The sequence below is a fragment of the Theropithecus gelada genome, chromosome 11 (assembly GCF_003255815.1).
Source record: "Theropithecus gelada isolate Dixy chromosome 11, Tgel_1.0, whole genome shotgun sequence".
In the NCBI taxonomy this organism is placed as follows: domain Eukaryota; kingdom Metazoa; phylum Chordata; class Mammalia; order Primates; family Cercopithecidae; genus Theropithecus; species Theropithecus gelada.
This window is the reverse complement of record NC_037679.1, coordinates 116,478,903-116,499,515: the sequence shown is the minus strand read 5'-3', so window position 1 is coordinate 116,499,515 and position 20,613 is coordinate 116,478,903. Positions and strand designations below refer to the sequence as shown.

At 35.1% G+C, this 20,613-nt stretch overlaps 1 protein-coding gene across 6 annotated transcripts in view; it reads left to right on the top strand.

Moving 5' to 3' along the window:
• Nucleotides 1-20,227, top strand: part of C2CD5 (C2 calcium dependent domain containing 5) — a 95,191-nt gene extending 74,964 nt beyond the window's left edge. For 4 of the 6 annotated variants that reach the window (XM_025402746.1, XM_025402748.1, XM_025402745.1 and 1 more), the window contains 5 exons: nt 9,441-9,491; nt 10,406-10,507; nt 11,858-12,048; nt 14,983-15,129; nt 18,922-20,227. In XM_025402746.1, the coding sequence (XP_025258531.1) occupies nt 9,441-9,491; nt 10,406-10,507; nt 11,858-12,048; nt 14,983-15,129; nt 18,922-19,053 (623 nt within the window). In that variant the 3' untranslated portion in view covers nt 19,054-20,227. The remainder of the gene's footprint in view (nt 1-9,440; nt 9,492-10,405; nt 10,508-11,857; nt 12,049-14,982; nt 15,130-18,921) is intronic. The other 2 variants (XM_025402744.1, XM_025402749.1) reach the window with 2 other exon arrangements.
• Nucleotides 20,228-20,613: the final 386 nt, after the last annotated feature.

Below are 20,613 nucleotides of genomic sequence, written 5' to 3'. Positions count from 1 at the left end.
AGCACAAAGTCTGTTTAGTAGATAAATAGATCTTGTCTTATATTTCGAAGATGAAAAATAAGCTGCTTCCAGATTCTGAACTTTGTAACGTGGTAACTATGATCCTTTTTCCTTTCTGTCATCACCTAAAATTCTGATTGAGAACTCCATAGAGAATTGTAGCATATCTCAATATCCTTGAAAGAATAGAGAGGAAAAATCAAATTCAAAGGGAATGTGAGTTCAGATTTATGAATTAAATACAGCTTCCAGGCAGAAAGCAGAACTGTCAAGAGTCTTCCTTGGGCCAGGCCTGTTGGCTCATACCTGTAATCCCAGCACTTTGAGAGGCTGAGGCGAGAACATTGCTTGAATCCAGGACTTTAAGACCAGCCTGGGCAACATAGTGAGACCCCAACTCTACAAAAAATAAATAATTAGCTGCATGTGGTGGTGTACACCTGTGATCCTAGCTACGAGGGAGGCTGAGGTGGGAGGATTGCTTGATCCCAGGAGGTTAAGGCTACAGTGAGCTGTGATTGTGCCACAGTACTCCAGCCTGGGAGATAGGGGGAGACCCTCTCTCAAAAAGAAGAAAAGTCTTTCTTGAACTCACTATACAGCAAGTTTTTTTTTTTTCTTTAACATCTACTTTATACAGAAATTTGTTTTTGTTCATGGTTAGTTCCATATCACTTCTAGGTATAATTTCATTTATCCTTACATCCTTACCCTGCAATAGGGGCCAAAAAAAACCCCAAAAACAAAAAAACCTAAAACCTAATCAACAAAGGTTTGATTGATTGTTATTCTGTAGGAAAAGGTATTTGTGGACTTGGGGTCCCTGTTAACTCTGTTTTACTATATTGTTAATACCTACTGAATTTTGCAGAAGATTAGATTTAAGCTTTCTAAGTTTGACTTGTCTATAAAGACAACTTTCCACTTCTGCAGTAGCTTTCAAAATGTTTTCAAAGGAATTATAACTGGTGCTTATGTGATCGTTAGTATGTGGTATGCAAAATGATACTTTGTGAACTAAAAAACAAGAAAATAAGAATTTGAGTATAGTAAGTCCTATTTGAACAGTACCTAAAATATTTGCAACTCATTTTAGGGAGAATGGAGAGGGACCATGAGGTAGGTTGGAAAAGCAACCGACCTGTGTTTTTCTCTCAGTTCTGCTGTGGATTAGGTGTGAGAACTTGGACCAATTGCTTAACCTCTTTGAGCCTCAGCTCCTCATGTGTAAAATGTGAAAAGATTAAGATTCTCTCTAACCTTTAAAATTCCTTGGGTTTCTGTAGTTTATGGTTCTTCAATTATTAACATATTCCCATTTTTGAAAAGTAAATCAAAAGCTAAATTAGTCCTCAAGGTCACACTGAGCTTCTGTAATTTACATGTGTTCAGCTGGGCGCGGTGACTCATACCTGTAATCCCAGCACTTTGGGAGGCCGAAGCAGGCGGATTGCTTGAGCCTAGGAGTCTCTTCTCTACAAAAAATACAAAAATTAGTCATGCATGGTGATGTGCCTGTGGTCCTAGCTACCGAGGAAGCTGGGTGGTAGAATCACCTGAACCCAGGGAGGTTGAGGCTACAGTAAGCTGTGATTGTGCCACTGCACTCCAGCCTGGGCGACAGAGTGACCCTGTCTCAAGAAAAAAAATAAATAAATAAATAAATAAATAATGATTTCAAATAACTTTTAATCAATTAAACCAATAATTTTAATTTTAAATTCTGCTCCTCTGAACCATAGAGGTTTGTCAGAGGTACCTCATGGCCTTCCAGGAGGCAGGGTGAAAGGGAGCAGAGAAGGATGGGATTGAGGGTAGGTGTCTGCATCCCCTACTTTTCTGAAACAGCAGCTTTGATTCCATGTGTTTTTATATCCATCTTCTGTATGTGATTTCACTTGAAGAAAGGGTCTCAAAAAGTTTGAAAACCATTGATTGATCATGCCACCCTTTATTGTCATCATCATCATCATCAGACCATCACATCTAATACTAATATATGTAAAACTTTTTATACTAAGTGCTTAACTGTAAAACCTATGAGCTTTTCCTTGAATATTGCATTGTAAAATCATCAGTAAACACTTAAAAGTATATCTGTACCTTTCTGTCAATATTTCTGTAGTTTTGTGAATTGTGGTTTATGTTCCATGCTTATTTATTGTCTTGTGCTTCCTCAAGTCTTTTCAGGAGGACATGGGCTAAATATAGTTTTTAAAGTTATCTCAAAATGTTTTGGAAAATTTGAGAGTAAGATAGGTTTTGAAAAGGCCTGAAAAATATAATAGAGTCTTAAAAATGGAGTAATCGAGTGTTGTAACATGACAGAAGGCAATGTCTGGAAAAATTTAAGCATTGCCATTTAGTGGAAATAGGCAGGAAGAGAGGAAGGTAAGAGTGTTAAGGATAAATGCTCAGAAGATTTGTCTGCTTTATAAAATATGCATCCATAAGAGGCTTAAAAGTCAATTACTAATGCTGATAAATAAAAGTATAGTTTTTAAATTGTTTTGTTAAGTTGAATAAGCTGATAGCTTTTTTTTTTACTTTCAGTAACTTTGAATTCCAGTTTATATTTCATGTTTTTAATCACAAATAGGATGATTGTTAAAATTTTTTATTTCCTTTTATATTGGCTAGGGGATTAGTCTAAGCATAGTGTGTTTATTAATACTTCCATCTTTTTACTTGTAGATAAACCTTTCATTGTCTTTTTGTGTTACTGAAAATGGGTGAATGTCATGTAAAGAAATGTTCAATAATGTATATCTTATTTCACTGTGTAGAGTAAGCCTCGGCCTGAATTGTCCATCCATGTTCAATTTTTTCTTTCCATCGTTTATTATATTTGGTTTTGTTTTTAAAGGTAACAAAGTAGTTTGATGTATGTCTCAAATTTATGGTTCATTTGGTGTTACCTTGCTGGATATCTTGACTTTTCTGATTTGATACATTAACTGGTGCTGAGCTTAAGTAATTTATTAAAGGATAGATGATATGATATCAACATAAATTATTTATGTTTATACAAGAGTGTGATATGAGAAAAATGATAGCTATAGCAAACTTTTAATACAATTTTCATGTTTTTTTCTCATCATTGATATCTAAACCTGAGTTTTTCTCTGAAATGATTTTCAAGAGACTTTAAAAATAATGTATGGATGGATGGATGGATAGATAGATAGATAGAAAAAAAGAATGAGCAAAATGGGGGGAGTCTGGGTTGAGGTAATCTGGGAGAAGAGTAAAAAAAATCGGCAAGATTTTTCTCATAGATTTCAGTTTATCTCAAGAATTTTATACATGTAATTTTTATAAAAGGTTAGCATATTACTTCAGAGAAATATCTAAAGGCTTACATCTTGAGCTATTAGTTGCTGTATTGTAAGGCTTAAGAACTTAGATTAGACAAGTGTGTATAAATCATATACCACTTTAAATATATTTCAAGTTCTTAAAAAAATATTACCTAAGGTAGGATAATAGTTTTCATTAAAACACTGATTGTTTAAAAATTAAAAAGGTTTAATTAAGTCAATTTTAGTTTTAAATACCGTTGAGTGAAACTGTATAGAAGATATGTATATATTTTTAAATACCCATCTTGTTTCCTGCTTTCCTTTTGCTTTTACTAGAGTACTTTCCTCATGTTCAGTGGCATAAGCTATAGGCTAGCAGGAATACTCTATTCATTACATTAGCTGCTGACTGCTGTGGCAAGCATAGGTTAAAATTTGGATTTCAATATAAAAGAAAACAAGTTGGCTTATACCCACAATACATGGTACTTCAAAATTAGGTGTCTACATCAGAAGTTTTTTATTGTAGGCTAGAAGAGTTACTTTTTCTTTGTTAAACCAAATTAGATTTTTTTCTTTTTAGAGACAGTCTCTCTCACAGATTTGATTTTAAAATAGTTTAACTGTTTGAATTTAATGTCTTGCTAACATTATGTTAAACTAGCAATTAGAAGTGTACATTTGTAAAAAATACAGAAGTTATCTTTTACTTTTCCTACCAACTAACGGTTTGAATTCTTATGACTATATATAATTCCTTATACTAATTAAAAGCATTTTTATATATTAATAGTCCATTGCATGTCTGTTGTTACTATTTTTAAAAAAATACATTTTGTCACTATGACCAAGTGGCAGCAACAATAAAAAGCTGCTAAAATTCTTGATGTTATTGGATGGCCAAATAATCAATGGCAAGTTTTAAAAGGAAAGAGATGCTCGGGGGAAGAAAATGCAAAAACCAGAAACTAACTAGAGGAAAATGTGTGAAAAACTCATCCAAGAAATGGGAAGGAAGGAAGGAAGGAAAAGAAGGATGGAAAGGAAGGGAAGGGAAGGGAGAGGAGGGGAGGGAGAGGAGAAGGAAAGGAAAGGAAGGAAGGAAAAAAATTGATGGAGAAGTAGGAATAAAGAATCTTTATCTCAGTAGCTTCTTCAAGGCAGCTTGAGGACAGTGAAATCCATGGTTAGAGGAAGAGGGAGTAAAAAGCAAAGAAAAATTGCATTGCATTACTGACAGAAAACGGATTATGTGGAAGAGAAGCTATAAAAGATAGGAGTGAGAGGGGGATTGCATGCTTGGAAATGGAAGCAGGAAAATGTAAGAAGCAGATTGAAGAAGAAAGACAAGTGGTTTAGGATGTCGTACACCTTTAATTAGAAACTTAAATGACCCAAATAGGGAAGTTAATTGTCTTTGTTATCTAATATATGTACTACCGACGTATCACAGTTGAATTTTTCCCTTGTAAACTGTCCAAATTGAAGCTAGTTTTATCTTTAGGTATGCCTTAGTAATTTGTAACTGTAATATGGCAGTTTCCTTATCAATTCATCAATATTTGAGTATTGTTATAGATCAGGTTGATACTGAATGTTTAGGTATATCATTTGTCTACCCCAGTCATGAAGTTAGATTTTATACTTATAAAGCATAACTAATCAATGCAGTATCGATTGATGGAAATTCCTAAAGAAACATAAAACCCAGGTTTGATCATAATAAAACTGAGAATATTTAAATAGGAAAATAAAACATAAATTATAATAACTCTCAATTTTAATCTGCCAGAGAATCATTTGTAGTAACTGTAGTTAACTTTTGTAGTAACTAGTTAATCATTTATAGTAACTTTTTTAGTTTTAATAATTTTTAAAAGACATTCAGATAAGATTTTCTCAAATATTTTTTAATTATTTAGAGCAAAGATGATCTGTAAATTCTAATGATATAAAGTGGGTAGTCAAAAAAGGTACTGATCAGTGTAGAAATTTATTACTGTATTTATCTTTGTTTGGTACTACTGTGACAAAACACTTGAGACTGTGTAATTTATAAAGAACAGGCATTTATTGGCTCTCAGTTTTGAAGGTTGGAAGTCCAATATCAAGGTACCAGCATCTTGCTGGGGCCTTCTTGCTGCATTATCACAGGGCAGAAGGGCAAAAAGAGAGCACGAGGAGGTCAAACCTCCCTTTTTATAATGGCACTAATCCCATCCATGAGGGTGGAGATCTGGCCTAATCAGGCCTTAAATGTCCTACTTTTTTTTTCTTTCTTTTTTTTTTTTTTTTTTTTGAGATGGAGTCTCCCTCCGTTGCCAAGGCTGGAGTGCAGAGGCACAATCTCAGTTCACTGCAACCTTTGCCTCCCGGGTGCAAGTGATTCTCCTGCCTCAGCCTCCCAAGTAGCTGGGATTGTAGGTGCCTGCCACCATGCCTGGCTAATTTTTTTTTTTTGTGTGTGTTTTTAGTAGAGACAGGGTTTCACCATATTGACCAGGCTGGTCTCGAACTCCTGACCTCAAGTGATCCACCTGCCTTGGCCTCCCAAAGTGCTGGGATTACAGGCATGAGCCACCGTCCGGCCTTTTTTTTTTTTTTTTTTTTTGAGACAGGGTGTCACTCTGTCCCCCACGCTGGAGTGCAGTGCTGCGATCTTGGCTCACTGCAGCCTTTACCTCCTGGGCTCAAGCGATCCTCCCACCTCAGCCTCCTGAGTAGCTGGGACCACTAGCACCCCCTCGCCTGGCTAATGTTTATATTTTATCATAGTGATGGGGTTTCAACATGTTGCCCAGGCTGGCCTTGAGCTCCTGAGCTCAACGTACCTGCCCACTTCAGTTTCCCAAATTGCTGGGATTACAGGCATGAACCACTGCCCCTGGCCAGAATGTTCTACTTCTTAGTACTGTTACAATGACAGTTAAATTTCAACAAGTTGTGGAGGGCACATACATTCAAATAATTACTGCAGCTAACAAATACCTTTGCCATTGATTACGACAAGTTATTTAGAAGAATGGAAAAGTCTCAGACTTTAGATGCACTGGAGATTGTCTGTTTGAGGGAGGAAGAATCATTTTTGTCAATAATATGCTTATTTCCACTAAATTGCTTTTAACCTGGGTTAGTTTCCCTCTCACACCACTAGACACAGGGCTTGTTAAATATTGCTAGAGTGCACTAGGGGAATAATAAACCATAGCCCTGTTTTGCTTTGCTAAGTTTCTAGGGTCATTTATTTGGGGCTTGCAGGGTTATCACTTAATGGTGACTTTAAAAAAATGCAAAATAATCTTCTTCTTGTATTAAATGGGAAACCAAATTATAAGAGAAGTGGACTGTTGTGTGGCTTGAGACTCTGCAGCTAGAAGGGAGATCTGACATGAAAAGCATTTGTTTCAGACTCTTCCATATAGATCTACAAATGGCACACAACTGAGCACAACTCAACAAAGTCTGAAAGACTTGAGGAGATTTCTGCCCTTGAATAATGAAATATGTTGTTTTTAAATTAGTATTAGCCTAGAGATTGCATATTGTTTTATTTCTTTTAAATCAGAACTCCCAGTTTGTCAGTGAGCCAGACTGCATGTATCTGCAGTACCTTCTCTTTTGAAAAGCCTATCACCTGAGAAGCCAAACTCTGATCCGGAGAAGCAGAGGGACTGGGAGTTTGAGGTCATCAGACATTTGAGGTATTCAAACCAGTCCAAGGTGCTGATGTCTATCTGCTGCTGGGACCAGCTGGCCTTGGGCCTCTTGGGCCTTTTTTTTTCTGGGAGAAAAATTAAGATAGCAAGCATGTTAAAAGATGAACCTGCTCTCCCTAAGTGAAATCAAAATCTTCTCCCTTAAAAACTTTGGTTTTCAGATTTTTATTCAGATACATTCATATTTGAGGGCAGGGAATAAACATTTTCCCTCCCTTTTTTCCCTCTTCACCCTTTATAAATTTTGTGGGGTAAAAGTAATACATGTATATCGTGAAAAATTCAAATACTACAAAAATCATATAGTCCAGAATAAAGCTCCCTTCTCCATTTTCTTCCCCAAGAGGCAACTACTTTTAACAGTTTGCTGTCTGTCTTTCAAAGATACTCTATTCATCCTTTTTAAAAAACACAAGTATTTTACATATCATTGTGTTCCTTGTTTTTTCCACTTGATATTAGGGATGGGAACAGATACTTAATACATACTCAGGTAAGCTCTTTCTTTGTACATTTGCCATTAAAATATACGCAGTTCCTACTAGGGAATTCGATATTACTCAGATAATATCAAGGTATACAAAAGATTTTAGTTTTAGTGATTTTTCAGAAATTTTTAAGCCATTCGTCTTTCCCCTGCAGTTTAAAAAAATGCACGGAATTCCTAATACCAGCTATATGTTCTGTAATTCTACACCAACCAAATCTATACTGCACAAGACATATGAGAGCCTCAGGACCCTCTCGGGATATGTAAGTTAGGGGTAGGACAGTTGGTGTCCCAGTCTCTCCATTGAGTCTGTTTCTGTGCTGAGTGTCCCTGCAGATCAGGTAAGCCTCTGAGTGTCAGCTCTGTGCTGGTCTTTCTGTAGGTCTCATCTCCTAGACTTCCAAAGTCCCTCAAGATCCTGAATCAGGAGGACTTTTCCTATCTAGATCTCCAGTCAGCGAGCATGATGGTCAGGGCATGTCCACAGCATGGTATCCTCACAGGCCTTTCGTGAACTCCACTTGGTGATCCCTTTTATTTATCAGCTCTGTATATGCTGCAGTATTAGCTAGTGGTCAATTGCTTTATAAAAACTGTGGGCCAGGTGGTGGCTCACACCTATAATCCCACGACTTTGGGAGGCCGAGGCAGGCGGATTACCTGAGGTCAGGAGTTCGAGACCAGCCTGGCCAACATGGTAAAACCCATGTCTACTAAAAATATAAAAAAATTAGCCAGGCGTGGTGGTGGGCGCCTGTAATCCCAGCTACTTGGGAGGCTGAGGCCGGAGAATCACTTGAATCTGGGAGGTGGAGGTTGCAGTGAGCTGAGACCGTGCCACTACCCTCCCACCTGGGCAACAAGACTAAAACTCCGTCTCAAAAAAAAAAAAAATTGTGTTGGTGGGTCGTGGTGAGATACTTGCATTGGATTTTCAATTAGCAGCAATATTCTATGGTAGAAACATTCTGTACAAATAATGTTTTGAAAAGTTTTTTAAATTAATTTCAGCATGTTATCAAAAAAATCAACACATTAAGTAGAAATTAAAAAATTGTATCTATCAATTTATCTATACTTAAACTGGCCAACCGAAATTATTCTCAGTGCTTTTCATGAGTTATTTCTAAATTGGCAACACTATTCTTTTAGTTGTAAAATTCTTTCAAACAAAACTTTAAATATTCTAATGTGGGTAGAATGAGCATTAAAAATTATGAAGTTTTTTTTATAGTGCTATTTAAATTTGTACAATACCTTAAATACCTGTAATAAAAAATATCAGGGAAAATTCTGGATGCTACTGTTATGAGGTTACTGGAAAGGGAGTGATACTGCCTGAGATTCCTAGTTATCTCTGTGATAACTCATTTTTTAGTTTTGCAAAGTCTTGATACCACCAGAGGGAGCTGTTGATATCGAAGTCCTTGAATGAAGAAGTTGGTGGTGAGGAGAGTTAAGACTAGGGAGCAGCTTATGCTGATCTATGAAGCATAATCATTATCTTGTCTGTAATTTTTAATCTTACAGGCTCTTCCCCACAGCAAACATTTCCCCTCTATGTTTCATTTCAGCTATTCTTCCCAACACATTGGCCCTTTTCTCTGCCTGGTCTCACATCCTGCTTTCATCATACTCACATTTGTTACTATGTTTATATTTTCTTGTGACTATGAAGTTTCTGAAACTTTTTTTGTGTTATAGTAAGCAAGTAGTCTCCTTTGGCATGGTATTTATGAACTGAGCTAGTTTTCATGTGTCAATAGAAACTGCATTGTAAACCTAAATGCTTTTATTTGGTTTGCTTTTGCAATGAAGCCATAAAGATTTCCTCCTATTCTTCTGGCTTATAGAGGTATTAACAAATAACAAAGAAGAGGTACTGGCTTGTACTTAGCATCCGAGCTAATGTTGTTCATATTGTCTTATTAGAACACCTGGAGAGTGCAAGTTCTAACTCAGGTATACCAGCTGCACAGAGAGGTGAGTTTATCTAATTAAGCAAATAGTCACCAAAGGTGTAAAATTCTAGTTTGGTGGTGCATGAAATTATAGACATCAAAGAAATGCACTGGACAATATGGCATAGACACCAAAATCTGGCTTTTTTTTTTTTTTTTTTTTGGTAGGTAGAATATGTTCTTTTAAAAAACATCAATTAAACTAATATTTAAATTTTTTAGTATGTTAATGGTTTCCCAGTTTCTAAGCATAAAATTTTAGCTCCTTAAAATTTTTTCCCAGCTTAGCAGTAGTAAAAGTTATTCTTTTAAAAAGGGGGAACTTGTGAGGCTCACACCTGCCCCAACCCCGTATTATCAGAGGCTTCATTGCCCAAAATCAGACATGGAAACAAAACATTAACAAAAATGGCCCTTTGGTTTTCCTCTTACTGACTGTAGAAAGAAGATATTTTAATAACAGATAAGTCAACTAGTAACTTTTTAAAATGTGTTCTTCAACATTTGATTCTCTCTCTTTTTTTTTAAATTTTAGGGTACAACTAGGGAAATGAATTATTCACAAAGTTTTGATTATAAAATAGGAACAACTGAAATATTATAAATTAAGAAGAGTAGGAAATAAAGTTAGTTAAAGCGCAGTATGTGGTCCTTTCACTGATAATTTATGTTAGACCCCAATCAGGCTCTCCCTAAGAGACCACACAACTATGACATCACCAAAAATGCTCAGCCTGCTAACTGAGAACTTGGTTTTGGACAAATCAGTGTCTAAAGCTTGACTCTTTACTATCTCTCTTATCTGACTTGAAAAGGACCGTTCTTTTTCTGAGTTACAGTTAAATTACATCATCGAAAGGAGTGTTAAGACGAGTAAGAGACATCATCCATATTTTTTTCTTTGTTTTTTCTTTTGTTTTCTGTCTGTGTTTTCAGCAACGTCAGTTGATTACAGTTCCTTTGCAGACAGATGCAGCAGCTGGATAGAGCTCATTAAACTGAAAGCTCAGACCATAAGGCGTGGATCAATTAAGACAAGTAGGCGGATGTTTCTACCACATTATGATAATCTGAGAAACATATCCCTGATTTCCCAGTGGTAAAAGCTAGACCTTACTACCCAGTAATAACGTTGCCAATCCATCATGTATTAGAGTGTGAAAGCTGCAGACTCTAAGGGTCATTTAGGAAAAGCTTTTGAAAGGCCTTTAGATTTATTAGTTTTACCTATAGAATTGTGTTTTTAAAATTTTCTTTTTTGTGCAGGCATTTTTAAAAGTATATAAATAGATATTATATTGTTCTAGTTGAAAATAAATTACCAACTCTCTTATTGAAGAGACGTTCTTCCAGGACCCAAGGTACTATTTAGTATGTGGCATCTGTTGGTTTATTAAGTGTGATATGCAGAGGGCTAAACGAATAAAGAATTTCTGGAGAGAAAGTAGTTATTACCTTACTGCTAGAATCAGAATCATTACTTATATGTTATCTTTACCCCATGTGTTTTGGTAAATTTTGAGGTAAATGTATTTGAGTGAAAGAACTTACCATATATTAGAAGGGGAAAAAACTGCATTTCACAGGAAATAACATAGGATGTGAAACCAGCCAGATCTGGTTCTGAATCCTAGAAGTGCCATTTTAATAGCTATCAGACCTTGGGCAAGTTACTTAACTTCTCTAAGCTTCCATTTCCTCATGCATGAAATGGGGATGATGATGATAGCCTATGTTTCTGGGTTGTTGTAAGGATTAGATATATATATGTCTGTCTTATGGCAGTTATTTAGTAAGTGGTAGCTATTGTTTTTTTTTGTTGTTGTTGTTTTTTTGTTGTTTTACTTTATAAACAACCAGCTTTTAGCTAGCAGAGGTCATTGTGTTAAGCTTTTAAAACTATGAGTTGGTTTTCAAAAAGGTTTGGAAAAAGCAAATATCTTACAATTAGATAACATAAGGTTTATCTACAAGTTGACAATGATGAAGTCGTCTGAAAAAGATGGAAAAATTGCGCTGGGAAATATAACAACTTTCACACTCTCCTTGTAATAATTTGTTCCTACAGCAGATAATTTTAATGCTCTGCCGCTTTTTCTTTTTCTTCACTTTATAACCAATCATTGTGTGTGTAGCTATACTGCATCAACATTTTCTTTTGCAGGAATGCCATTTTTCTTCCAAAAGAATTCCATTCCAGCATTTCCTCTCATGTTTTTCTGTCTCTCTTTTTTAATTGCATGCAGTGCATGATAATTTCTTTTCTTTCATGACATGGCTTAGCCTCACAGACAGCTGAATGTTGTCACCACTTATTTGGAAACCTCAGGGAATAATTGTGTTACCAGCGTCTGTTCTGAATGTTTTCTCCTCTTTCTCCAATTTTAGCCGTGACAGTTGAAAAAGCAAGTCCAGTGGGTGATGGAAATTTCCGGAATCGTTCTGCTCCACCTTGTGCAAATTCCACAGTTGGGGTTGTTAAGATGACACCTCTTTCTTTTATTCCTGGAGCAAAAATAACTAAGTATCTTGGGATAATTAACATGTTTTTTATTCGAGAGACTACTTCTCTTCGGGAGGTAATTTTATAGAAGTTATTTCATTGTTTTTTTGAGTTTTCTCTGATTGAAGATTTAGTAACAAAACCAAACAAGTTTCAAATTGTTATTTTTTGCCAAAAATAACTTACAAATATTTATTTATATTTTAATAATCTATCTGGATTGAGTCTAGAGTTTATTTCATTTAGCAGCTAGGATTATCCCAAGAATTGTGTTAGTGTTAAACCTATTTATTGTTAAAAATCTTAGAACCTTATCATATAGTAAATAAAACAAATATCTGTGTTCAAATAGAGGTTTAAAATAGCCCTGAAAGAACAGCTTCATTTTCTCAGTAATTTAGCAACTTTTGACAGATCACATTTAGAAATAATAGAGGACTCTATTATGGATATATGTCTAAAGAGATACTTTATGTAATTTAGCTCTGCTGTTTCTTCCTACTGAGAAAGGAATGAAGCTGCTCATCTTTTACTCTCTCCATTAGTGTATGAGGATGACATTTCTTCAATCTTATCTCACACTGAGTATCATTAAACTTTAATTTGGTTTTTAAATAACAAGTTGTAATATTTTACTTGATGTGGAAAAAGTTCAGAATCAGAGTCAGCCTGTTATATCTTTTATAACACAGGAATTTAAACTTAAAACAATTATATAATGTCATATGTTAAGGAACAGGGGCTACCAAGCAAATTAATATTGTGAATAGGGAAATTTTTTAATTACTGAAGTGTGACATCCAATAATCTTTTCAAATTTTACTTTAGCTGCAGTTTGTATTTTTAAAAAGTATATTCATTATAAAGACGAATAAGGCACACTTAGCTGTGCCCTTTTTCACCAGCAGTGTTTCTATACTTTCTTAGGAATAACAGCCTGCACGTTATCTTTAATAACATACTCACCATCCTGCGCCTAGCACAGTAGCTGGCACAGAGTAAACACAATATGTTTTTGTGTAAATGAATGAATAGCTTCTGACAGATTATTTAATTACTTAGATGGATGTTTTCTTTGAGGTAAATTAGTCCAGGCATGGTGGCTCACGCCTGTAATCTCACCACTTTGGGAGGCCGAGGCGGGTAGATTGCTTGAGGCCAGCAGTTCGAGACCAGCCTGGCCAACATGACAAAACTCCTTCTCTACTAAAAATAGAAAAATTAGCCAGGCGTGGTGTCACATGCCTGTAATCCCAGCTGCTCGGGAGGCTGAGGTACAAGAATTGCTTGAACATGAGAGGTGGAGGTTGCAGTGAGCTGAGATTGCACCATTGCACTCCAGCCTAGGTGACAGAGTGAGACTCTCTCCTCCCCCCAAAAAAAAGATAAATTCGTTTTTATATCACTCTTAATTATGTTAAGATGAAAAATAAACTATCAAGATATTCTCAAAAACCTTTTGATAGAGAATTAAAATAGATGATACTTCTCTACATCCATTTACATTTGACAAAGATTTGGTGCGAAAAGTTGGCATGTATTATGAATTAATCTTTCTACTTGCTCTTGGTAGCACATGGATATTACACTATTTTGAATCCACAAAATTTTATTTCCTAAGCCTTCTTGACTACTTAAGCTCCCATACCTCAAAATGTTGCTTCTTGGTGGATTTTCCTTCAACAGAAACTTATAATATTAACTGTGTAGCACAATATTCCAAATGTGTTAATTGCCTGAGTTGTTTCCTTACAGTTAATTAATATTTTTTAAATTAATCCTCTACAGAGCTACTGTGTCATCAGAATTTTTTGATTTAATAAACAGGAGGAAATTGATAAAAGTCAAAGAAAAACATACTGAACTATGATTGAGTTGGAGGCAGGCTGAAGCAACTCCCTTAATTCCTTAACTACAAAAAGAGATATCTTTACAAAACTATATGTAGTATCCTCAGGCTTTTCAGAAAGATGGATTTTTCCCCTTCCAGTTTAAAGTTGGAAATTTCCTCCTAGACTGTAAATAAGTACAATAGAATTTGTGGAAACCTAGGTTGAAAAGCATTTTAAGCTATTGACTAGCCTTTGATTTCTGTTTTCCTTGTTTTTGAATATGGAAAAAGTACCCTGAACTACTGGATTTTATTTCCTAACAGTTATGTATAGAATTCTTATTATATGCACCTGTTGAACTAGATGTTAGCATATAGTTGTATGCAAAACAGATACAGTCCCTGACCTAATGGAACTTACAATCTAGTAGAACTGGAGCATGGTAGACAAAAACAAATAAATCATATAATTAGTATCTAATTACTAGGGAGAGTAAGTAATATAAAGAAATTGAACAGAGGCTATCAGAGAATATAATAGAGGAATTCAACTTATAGTTCACAGTCAGAGAAGGTATCTCTGAAGACATTATAGGTAAATTGGGACCAAGGAGTGAATGAGTTGTTCTGTGGAAAAAACAAAAACAAAAAAACTGAGTGAAAAGTCTTCAGGAGCAACATGTGCCAGTGAGCCTGAGGTAGGAAAAGTGCTTGTGCATTTGAGAAACTGAAAAAAAGGCAAGTTTGATTGAACATGGTTCAGGTTCAGAATGAGAGATATGGATAGCAGGTAAGTTTTATTGTTTAGGCTTATCATCAATTTGTTTTAATGATGATGAGCATGATTTAATGGAGATGTTGAAGGTGGAGGCACAATTTGAATTCTTGCCCTGCCATTTACTTATTAGCTGTTTGATCATAGCTAGTCATGGGCAAGTTACAAATTCTCCGGGCTTCAGTTTTATCATCTGTAAAGTAAATGTAGTAAATCCTTGCCTGGACATGTGTTCAGTCAATGTTTGTTCATTCAGTAAATCCCCATTGTGAGGGAAGTTTAAGTTATTTGGTATATTAAGATAATTTAGGATGTTTTAATATATATTCTTTGACATTTTGTATATATTCCTATATCCATACACATGTATCTATGGTATGATTTTCCTGTGTGTTATTATTTAGGAAGGAGGAGTCAGTGGTTTTCTCCATGCTTTTATTGCTGAAGTGTTTGCAATGGTGAGAGCTCATGTTGCTGCGTTAGGAGGGAATGCTGTTGTCTCCTACATAATGAAGCAGTGTGTCTTCATGGAGAATCCAAATAAAAACCAGGTAAGATGCAGTTAAAAATTCCTGATTGGCGAGAACCTGAGAATTTCTTCCATGGCTTCCTACCCCTAACCCCCTCCAAAAGAGAATTGCTCTTTAGAACCCTTTGAGTCTAGATGTGTAAGACATTTTAATGAATTTCTTAATAACCACGGTCATACATAGTCACAAGTCAATACATGCTATTTCGGCATCTCAGGTAACTAGGTATTATTATTAATCACGTCTGGAATTTGTCCTCCTGAGTTACTGTCTCCACCCTCTTTTTGGTAAGTGTTTGGAATACAGTGATAGCTAACTGAGGAGAGCTAAAGATGTCCTTTAGTTTGGACTATGATGCTGTCCAGTTTTAGCTGCCTTACTAATGAAGAGTATATCATAGTGAGACCAAAGTGCTTGCTTATTTCTGATAAGTGGTGTATTCTGTTAATGGGGTTGAAAGCAGTTAGTTTAAATCTGAAAATAAATTTCTAAATTTTCTGTTAAGATAATAACTCACTTAAAATTGTTAAAATTTTTAAAAAATTAATTAACTATACTAAATAGTGTGAAATACCTTAAACGCAGTTCTTCCCAACCTGCTTCTCTTGGCACACATCAAAAATCCTATTTCTGTGGTCCACTGGTATACTGTGGTAAATGCATGAAGCTGTATGTGGCTGCTGGTAATTGGCCCTGGGTTTCTGACCCAGGTGACTCCCCTGAGAGCAGAGGGGATCAATATCTTGGCAGACACAGAGCTTAAGAAGCTCTAATATAGACTAATTACTTATCATCTAAGCAGGAGTAAAAATGAATAGATGTGTGTGTATATATATATTTTTTGCCCCTACCTGTACATCTGGATAATTGTAACCGAAGACAAATCATTTAAATTCTTAGTATCATTGTTTTTTTCATTAATAAAATTATCTTACAGTGAAAGTGAGTTGTTGTCATAAATATAAAAGCAGTTTGATAAGACATTATGGAAATGCAAAATTGTTTTAGCTTTATTTAAGAGATAGGGTTTTGCCATATTACCCAGGCTAAACTTGAACTCCTGAGCTCAAGCGATCTTCCCATCTCAGCTTCCCTAGTGGCTGGGACTACTGGCACGTGGCACCACACCTGACTGGTTTTAGTTTTATTTCGAAGTCATGAAGTTTAATCAATTTCTTCAGAAGGGTACTTCATTTACTAAGTTCTTTTCAGGTTTTCTTGATAGTTTACACATTTTCATAACTCATGGTATATTAAACTTCATTAAGAAGATGTTGAAGAAAAATAGTGATAAACAAAACTATGAGACAACCTTCTGATAAATTTTGGCAATGGCTAAGGCATGTTAGAGGGAGAAGGGAAGTTATGAAACATCCTAGGAGGATTTTTGGTAGATAATTGGGGCATATCTAAAGCTCAGTGAGGCTACTGCAGTTCTGGATTTGCAACCAGCTTATTGTTAATATCTGGAATGAAGGAGATTGTGTGGAGTGGTCAAAAGGGGTACATGGGGAGAAGAAAGATTGAGAAAGGAACAGTGAGAAAGGCAGAAGGAAAACCAGGAGCGCTGAGAACTACCTATACACAGATCATTTGAAAGTGGAAGTAGAATGGAAACCAGGCACATCCTGAGCAGGAGTGTTTGATACAATTTGGTATTATCTGGTCATAAAGAAAGCATCTATTAGATCTTGAAATTATATTCAACTGGGTACTTCTTTGTAATAATTTATTTGATATAAGAGGATTTTCCCTAGTTTAAGAATCCTTTTTTGCTTCATTACTTTGTATTTGAGAATGAGATTTGTAGTTTTGGGTTTTTCCCAGTGTTAAATTTATACAACTTGTTCACTGACTTAATTAGCACCTTAACAAATGCCTCAAAATCAGCTTATCCAGAACAAAACTTATATCTGTGCCTCAGTTTTCTCATCTATGACATTGGGATAAAAATTGGGGAAATCATGAGTTAATATATGTAATGTGCTTTGTGCCTGGTGGATAGTAAGCACTGTAAAGGTTGTTACTATTATCTTTTAAATGTTTGTCTTCAATGATTTCTCACAAGACAAAGTCATGCTTCTTAATATGTCCTACAAGGTCTTCCACGTTCTCAGGTCTTCCACCTTTTCAGACTCATCTGTTGCCCCCCTCACCTCTCCTAACATACCCAAGACGTAGACTGAATTGTTTGGTTTTCCAAATGAACTGTGCTTTTTTTTTTTTTTTTTTCCCCATTTCTGGTACTTTGTAGTGTTGATATTAACTCCATTTTGTAGGTGAAAAAACTGAGGGTTAAAAAACTTAAGTTTGGTTTGAGGCTATAAATAGAAAAGCTAGAATATACCCAGATTTTCCACCACCAGCCCTCTTCCTCTGTACCTAAATGATAACTATCAACGGCTGATTACCACTGAGGTGCACACATCATATCAGGTGCCATGATTTATGTCATTAGCTTCTCCCCCTACTTTTATGTGAGATCTTGCATGTACACAAAAAATGTAGAGAACTGCACACAGACATTCTTACAACCCTCAGCTTAAGAAATAAAGTATTAAAAATATGGTTGAAGCCTCAGTGGGCCTATCTCCTCTTCATACTGAATGAACCATCTTAGTTTTGTCATTCCTATGCATGCTTTTATATCTTAAAAAAATTAATTGTAGTCTTATTTTGTATCTAAAATGTTTTAATATATTTTTGAATAGGTAGTACATGATTAAAAATTCAAAAAGGTATGAATGGAAAAGTCTCTCCCTGTCTGCTATTCCAGCCAGTCAGTTTTCCTCCCCACATGCAACCAAATTTTTCTTTTTGGTAACTTCTAGAGATGTAACACTCCAAACTATGTAACCAGAGAGATTTTATACATACAAGCAAATATATATTCTTTTATTTTCCGGTTTAATATAAGTGGTAGCTTTACAGTACATACTGCTTCTCAGCTTGCTCTTTCACCTGATTTTTCTTGGCAAGGTTTTCATTTCAGGACATAAAGATTACCTTTATGTTTGTTACAACCACATAACACTCCATGGTATACGTCGATCGGAATTTCTTTAATTAGTCCCCTACTGATAAACATTTAGGTTGTTTTCAGTAAATGTTGTGCTAATACATACAGTGCTACAAAAACAATGTGATACATAAGTGATTAGCACAAGTGTGAGCATCTCTGTAGGGAAAATTTCTTAAAACAGAATTGCTAGGTCAAAAGTAGTACCTTTGTAATTTTCATGGAGATTTCCAAAGTTCCCCTTCATTGAGATATTTTGCACTTTATATAAATATATAAGGATATATATAGTTATGTAAATGATTTTATATTGTATATGTCATTTTGCAAATTGCTTTTGTTAATTCATCATAATATTTACCCATATTGTTTGAGCTTTAGGTCATTTTTCACTTCCATATAGTATTTCAGATATGAATATTCCACAGTTTATTTTCATTTCCCTTTTGATGGGCATTTAGTTTGTTTCTAGTATTTTGCTAAACATGATGCAGTGAAAAGTCACTTATTAATCTTTGTTGCATACATGTCCAAGATTTCTTCGTTGTCATTTTAATTATGTATCTCTAATAGAGGGCTTGAATATGTTTTCATATGTTCACAGGAGCTCCTTGAGTTTTCTTTCCTGTGAATTGCCCTCTTGCCCTTTTCTCATTTTTCTGTTGGATTGTCTATCTTTATCCTAAAATTTAGAAGCCTGTGCTTTTTTGGCTGTACAGCACTGCCCCTTGTGTAACAGAAGAGTATGAATGTGTTGAGTATAACTGAACCTGTCCTGTTTATTGTTCTTACAGGCACAGTGTCTTATAAATGTAAGTGGTGATGCAGTGGTTTTTGTTCGTGAATCTGACTTAGAAGTGGTGTCATCTCAGCAACCTACTACCAACTGCCAGTCATCATGTACTGAAGGCGAAGTTACAACCTGAGGAAAATTAGGAAAAAAGAGTTCAACTAAATGAAATTCATCAATCTCTGTTATTTTGTCATTATCTTCTTAGACTTAAAATTGAACTTGAGATAAATAAGGAAGAATTGAGTAGATTTTACTTGCCTGGAGTCTTTTGGAGGCATGAGAATTTTCTAATCTTGACATTTTGTTTGCCTGTTCTAGACAGGCCCTGTGGGATCTTGACCCTTCAGTAAGTTAAGATAAATTTTTAAAAGAACTGTAGCAAAGATGGAACCTTTGTAATTTATGTTGATTTTAATAAAATCATAATTTAAAAAATGAAACAGGAAGATTGTCAGGAAATTAGGATAGCTACTGTAGTGTAATTTAGAAAAACTAAGCAAGAGATTCTCCAATTGTTAGTGAGTAAGCAGTCTGATTTGAGAAATGTGTGGGGACAACGGAGAAAAGTTTTCAAAAAACTACTATGTAGATTTCTGAATGTGTTTTATTTTGATGAGGAATTTGGTAACAACTGAAAGGGAAAAGTGCTTCAGTCATCTTTTGAAAACAAGTTAAAATTCTGGAACTTGTATCTGTAATACATCCTAACTCCTATAAAAGAAAATAATCTGTCATAGCTGGTGTCCTTTCACTGAAAGTTTTAATACTGTCTCTAAGGAGAGAGGAAAAGATTATTATATAATTTTATAACTGGCAATATTTGAGTTAGTATTTGGCTAAAAGAGACTTGACTTCAACTGGGATGAAAATGTCAGTGAATTTTATTGAAGTAGTAAAAATACAGGTGACTTAGTAGGAACATAAAATTATTTCCTAATAAGATAATATTGTACTCCTACCAAATAAACAGGATTTTAGTAATATCTGAGGGATTTTTGATGGTGAGTTAGACTGTATTTGGCATAGAATTTGGAAATGTAACTTGAATGTAAATATGCTGCAAAATGTTGAATGTATACATAGAAAGACTTCTTCTGTCGATGCCAAATACCTGTTGTAAATGAACCTTAAATATTACATTCCTCCTTTGCACAGTAATATTTCTTTATAACACTTACGATTTTTCCTCCCAGGACAACAAACTGCCCTTAAGAGTCATTTCTTTGTTATCACAGGTGTCAATATTTTTCTGTATTTTGTTTATAATTTTATTTTTTAAATAAAAAGTTTATAAAAATAAACTGGAATATTCCTAAATCTCTTTTTTACTTCCATCATATACCACTGTCAGTTTTCTGAATCACTTTCTATCTTATCATCTCCATTCATTTCTTCAGTCAACAAACATCTATTGAGCACCTATTAAATGCAAGGCCCTGGCCTTAATTTTGGAAGGGGTGTGTGTTTGCAATTTTGGCTCTTTTATTGTTTCAGGTTAGGTAGGTATTCATTCAACAACTATTAAATGCCTGCTAGATGGTAGGGCACAGTTTTAGGCAGTGAATGAAACACAAAAGTTCTTCCTCTCATAGAGCTTAAAGTCAGTGTTTACACAGGTAAGTAATTTGTAAGATGTGGTAGTGCAGTATTTTAATAATTGCTAATATTTATTGAATGCATACTGTGGGCAGCC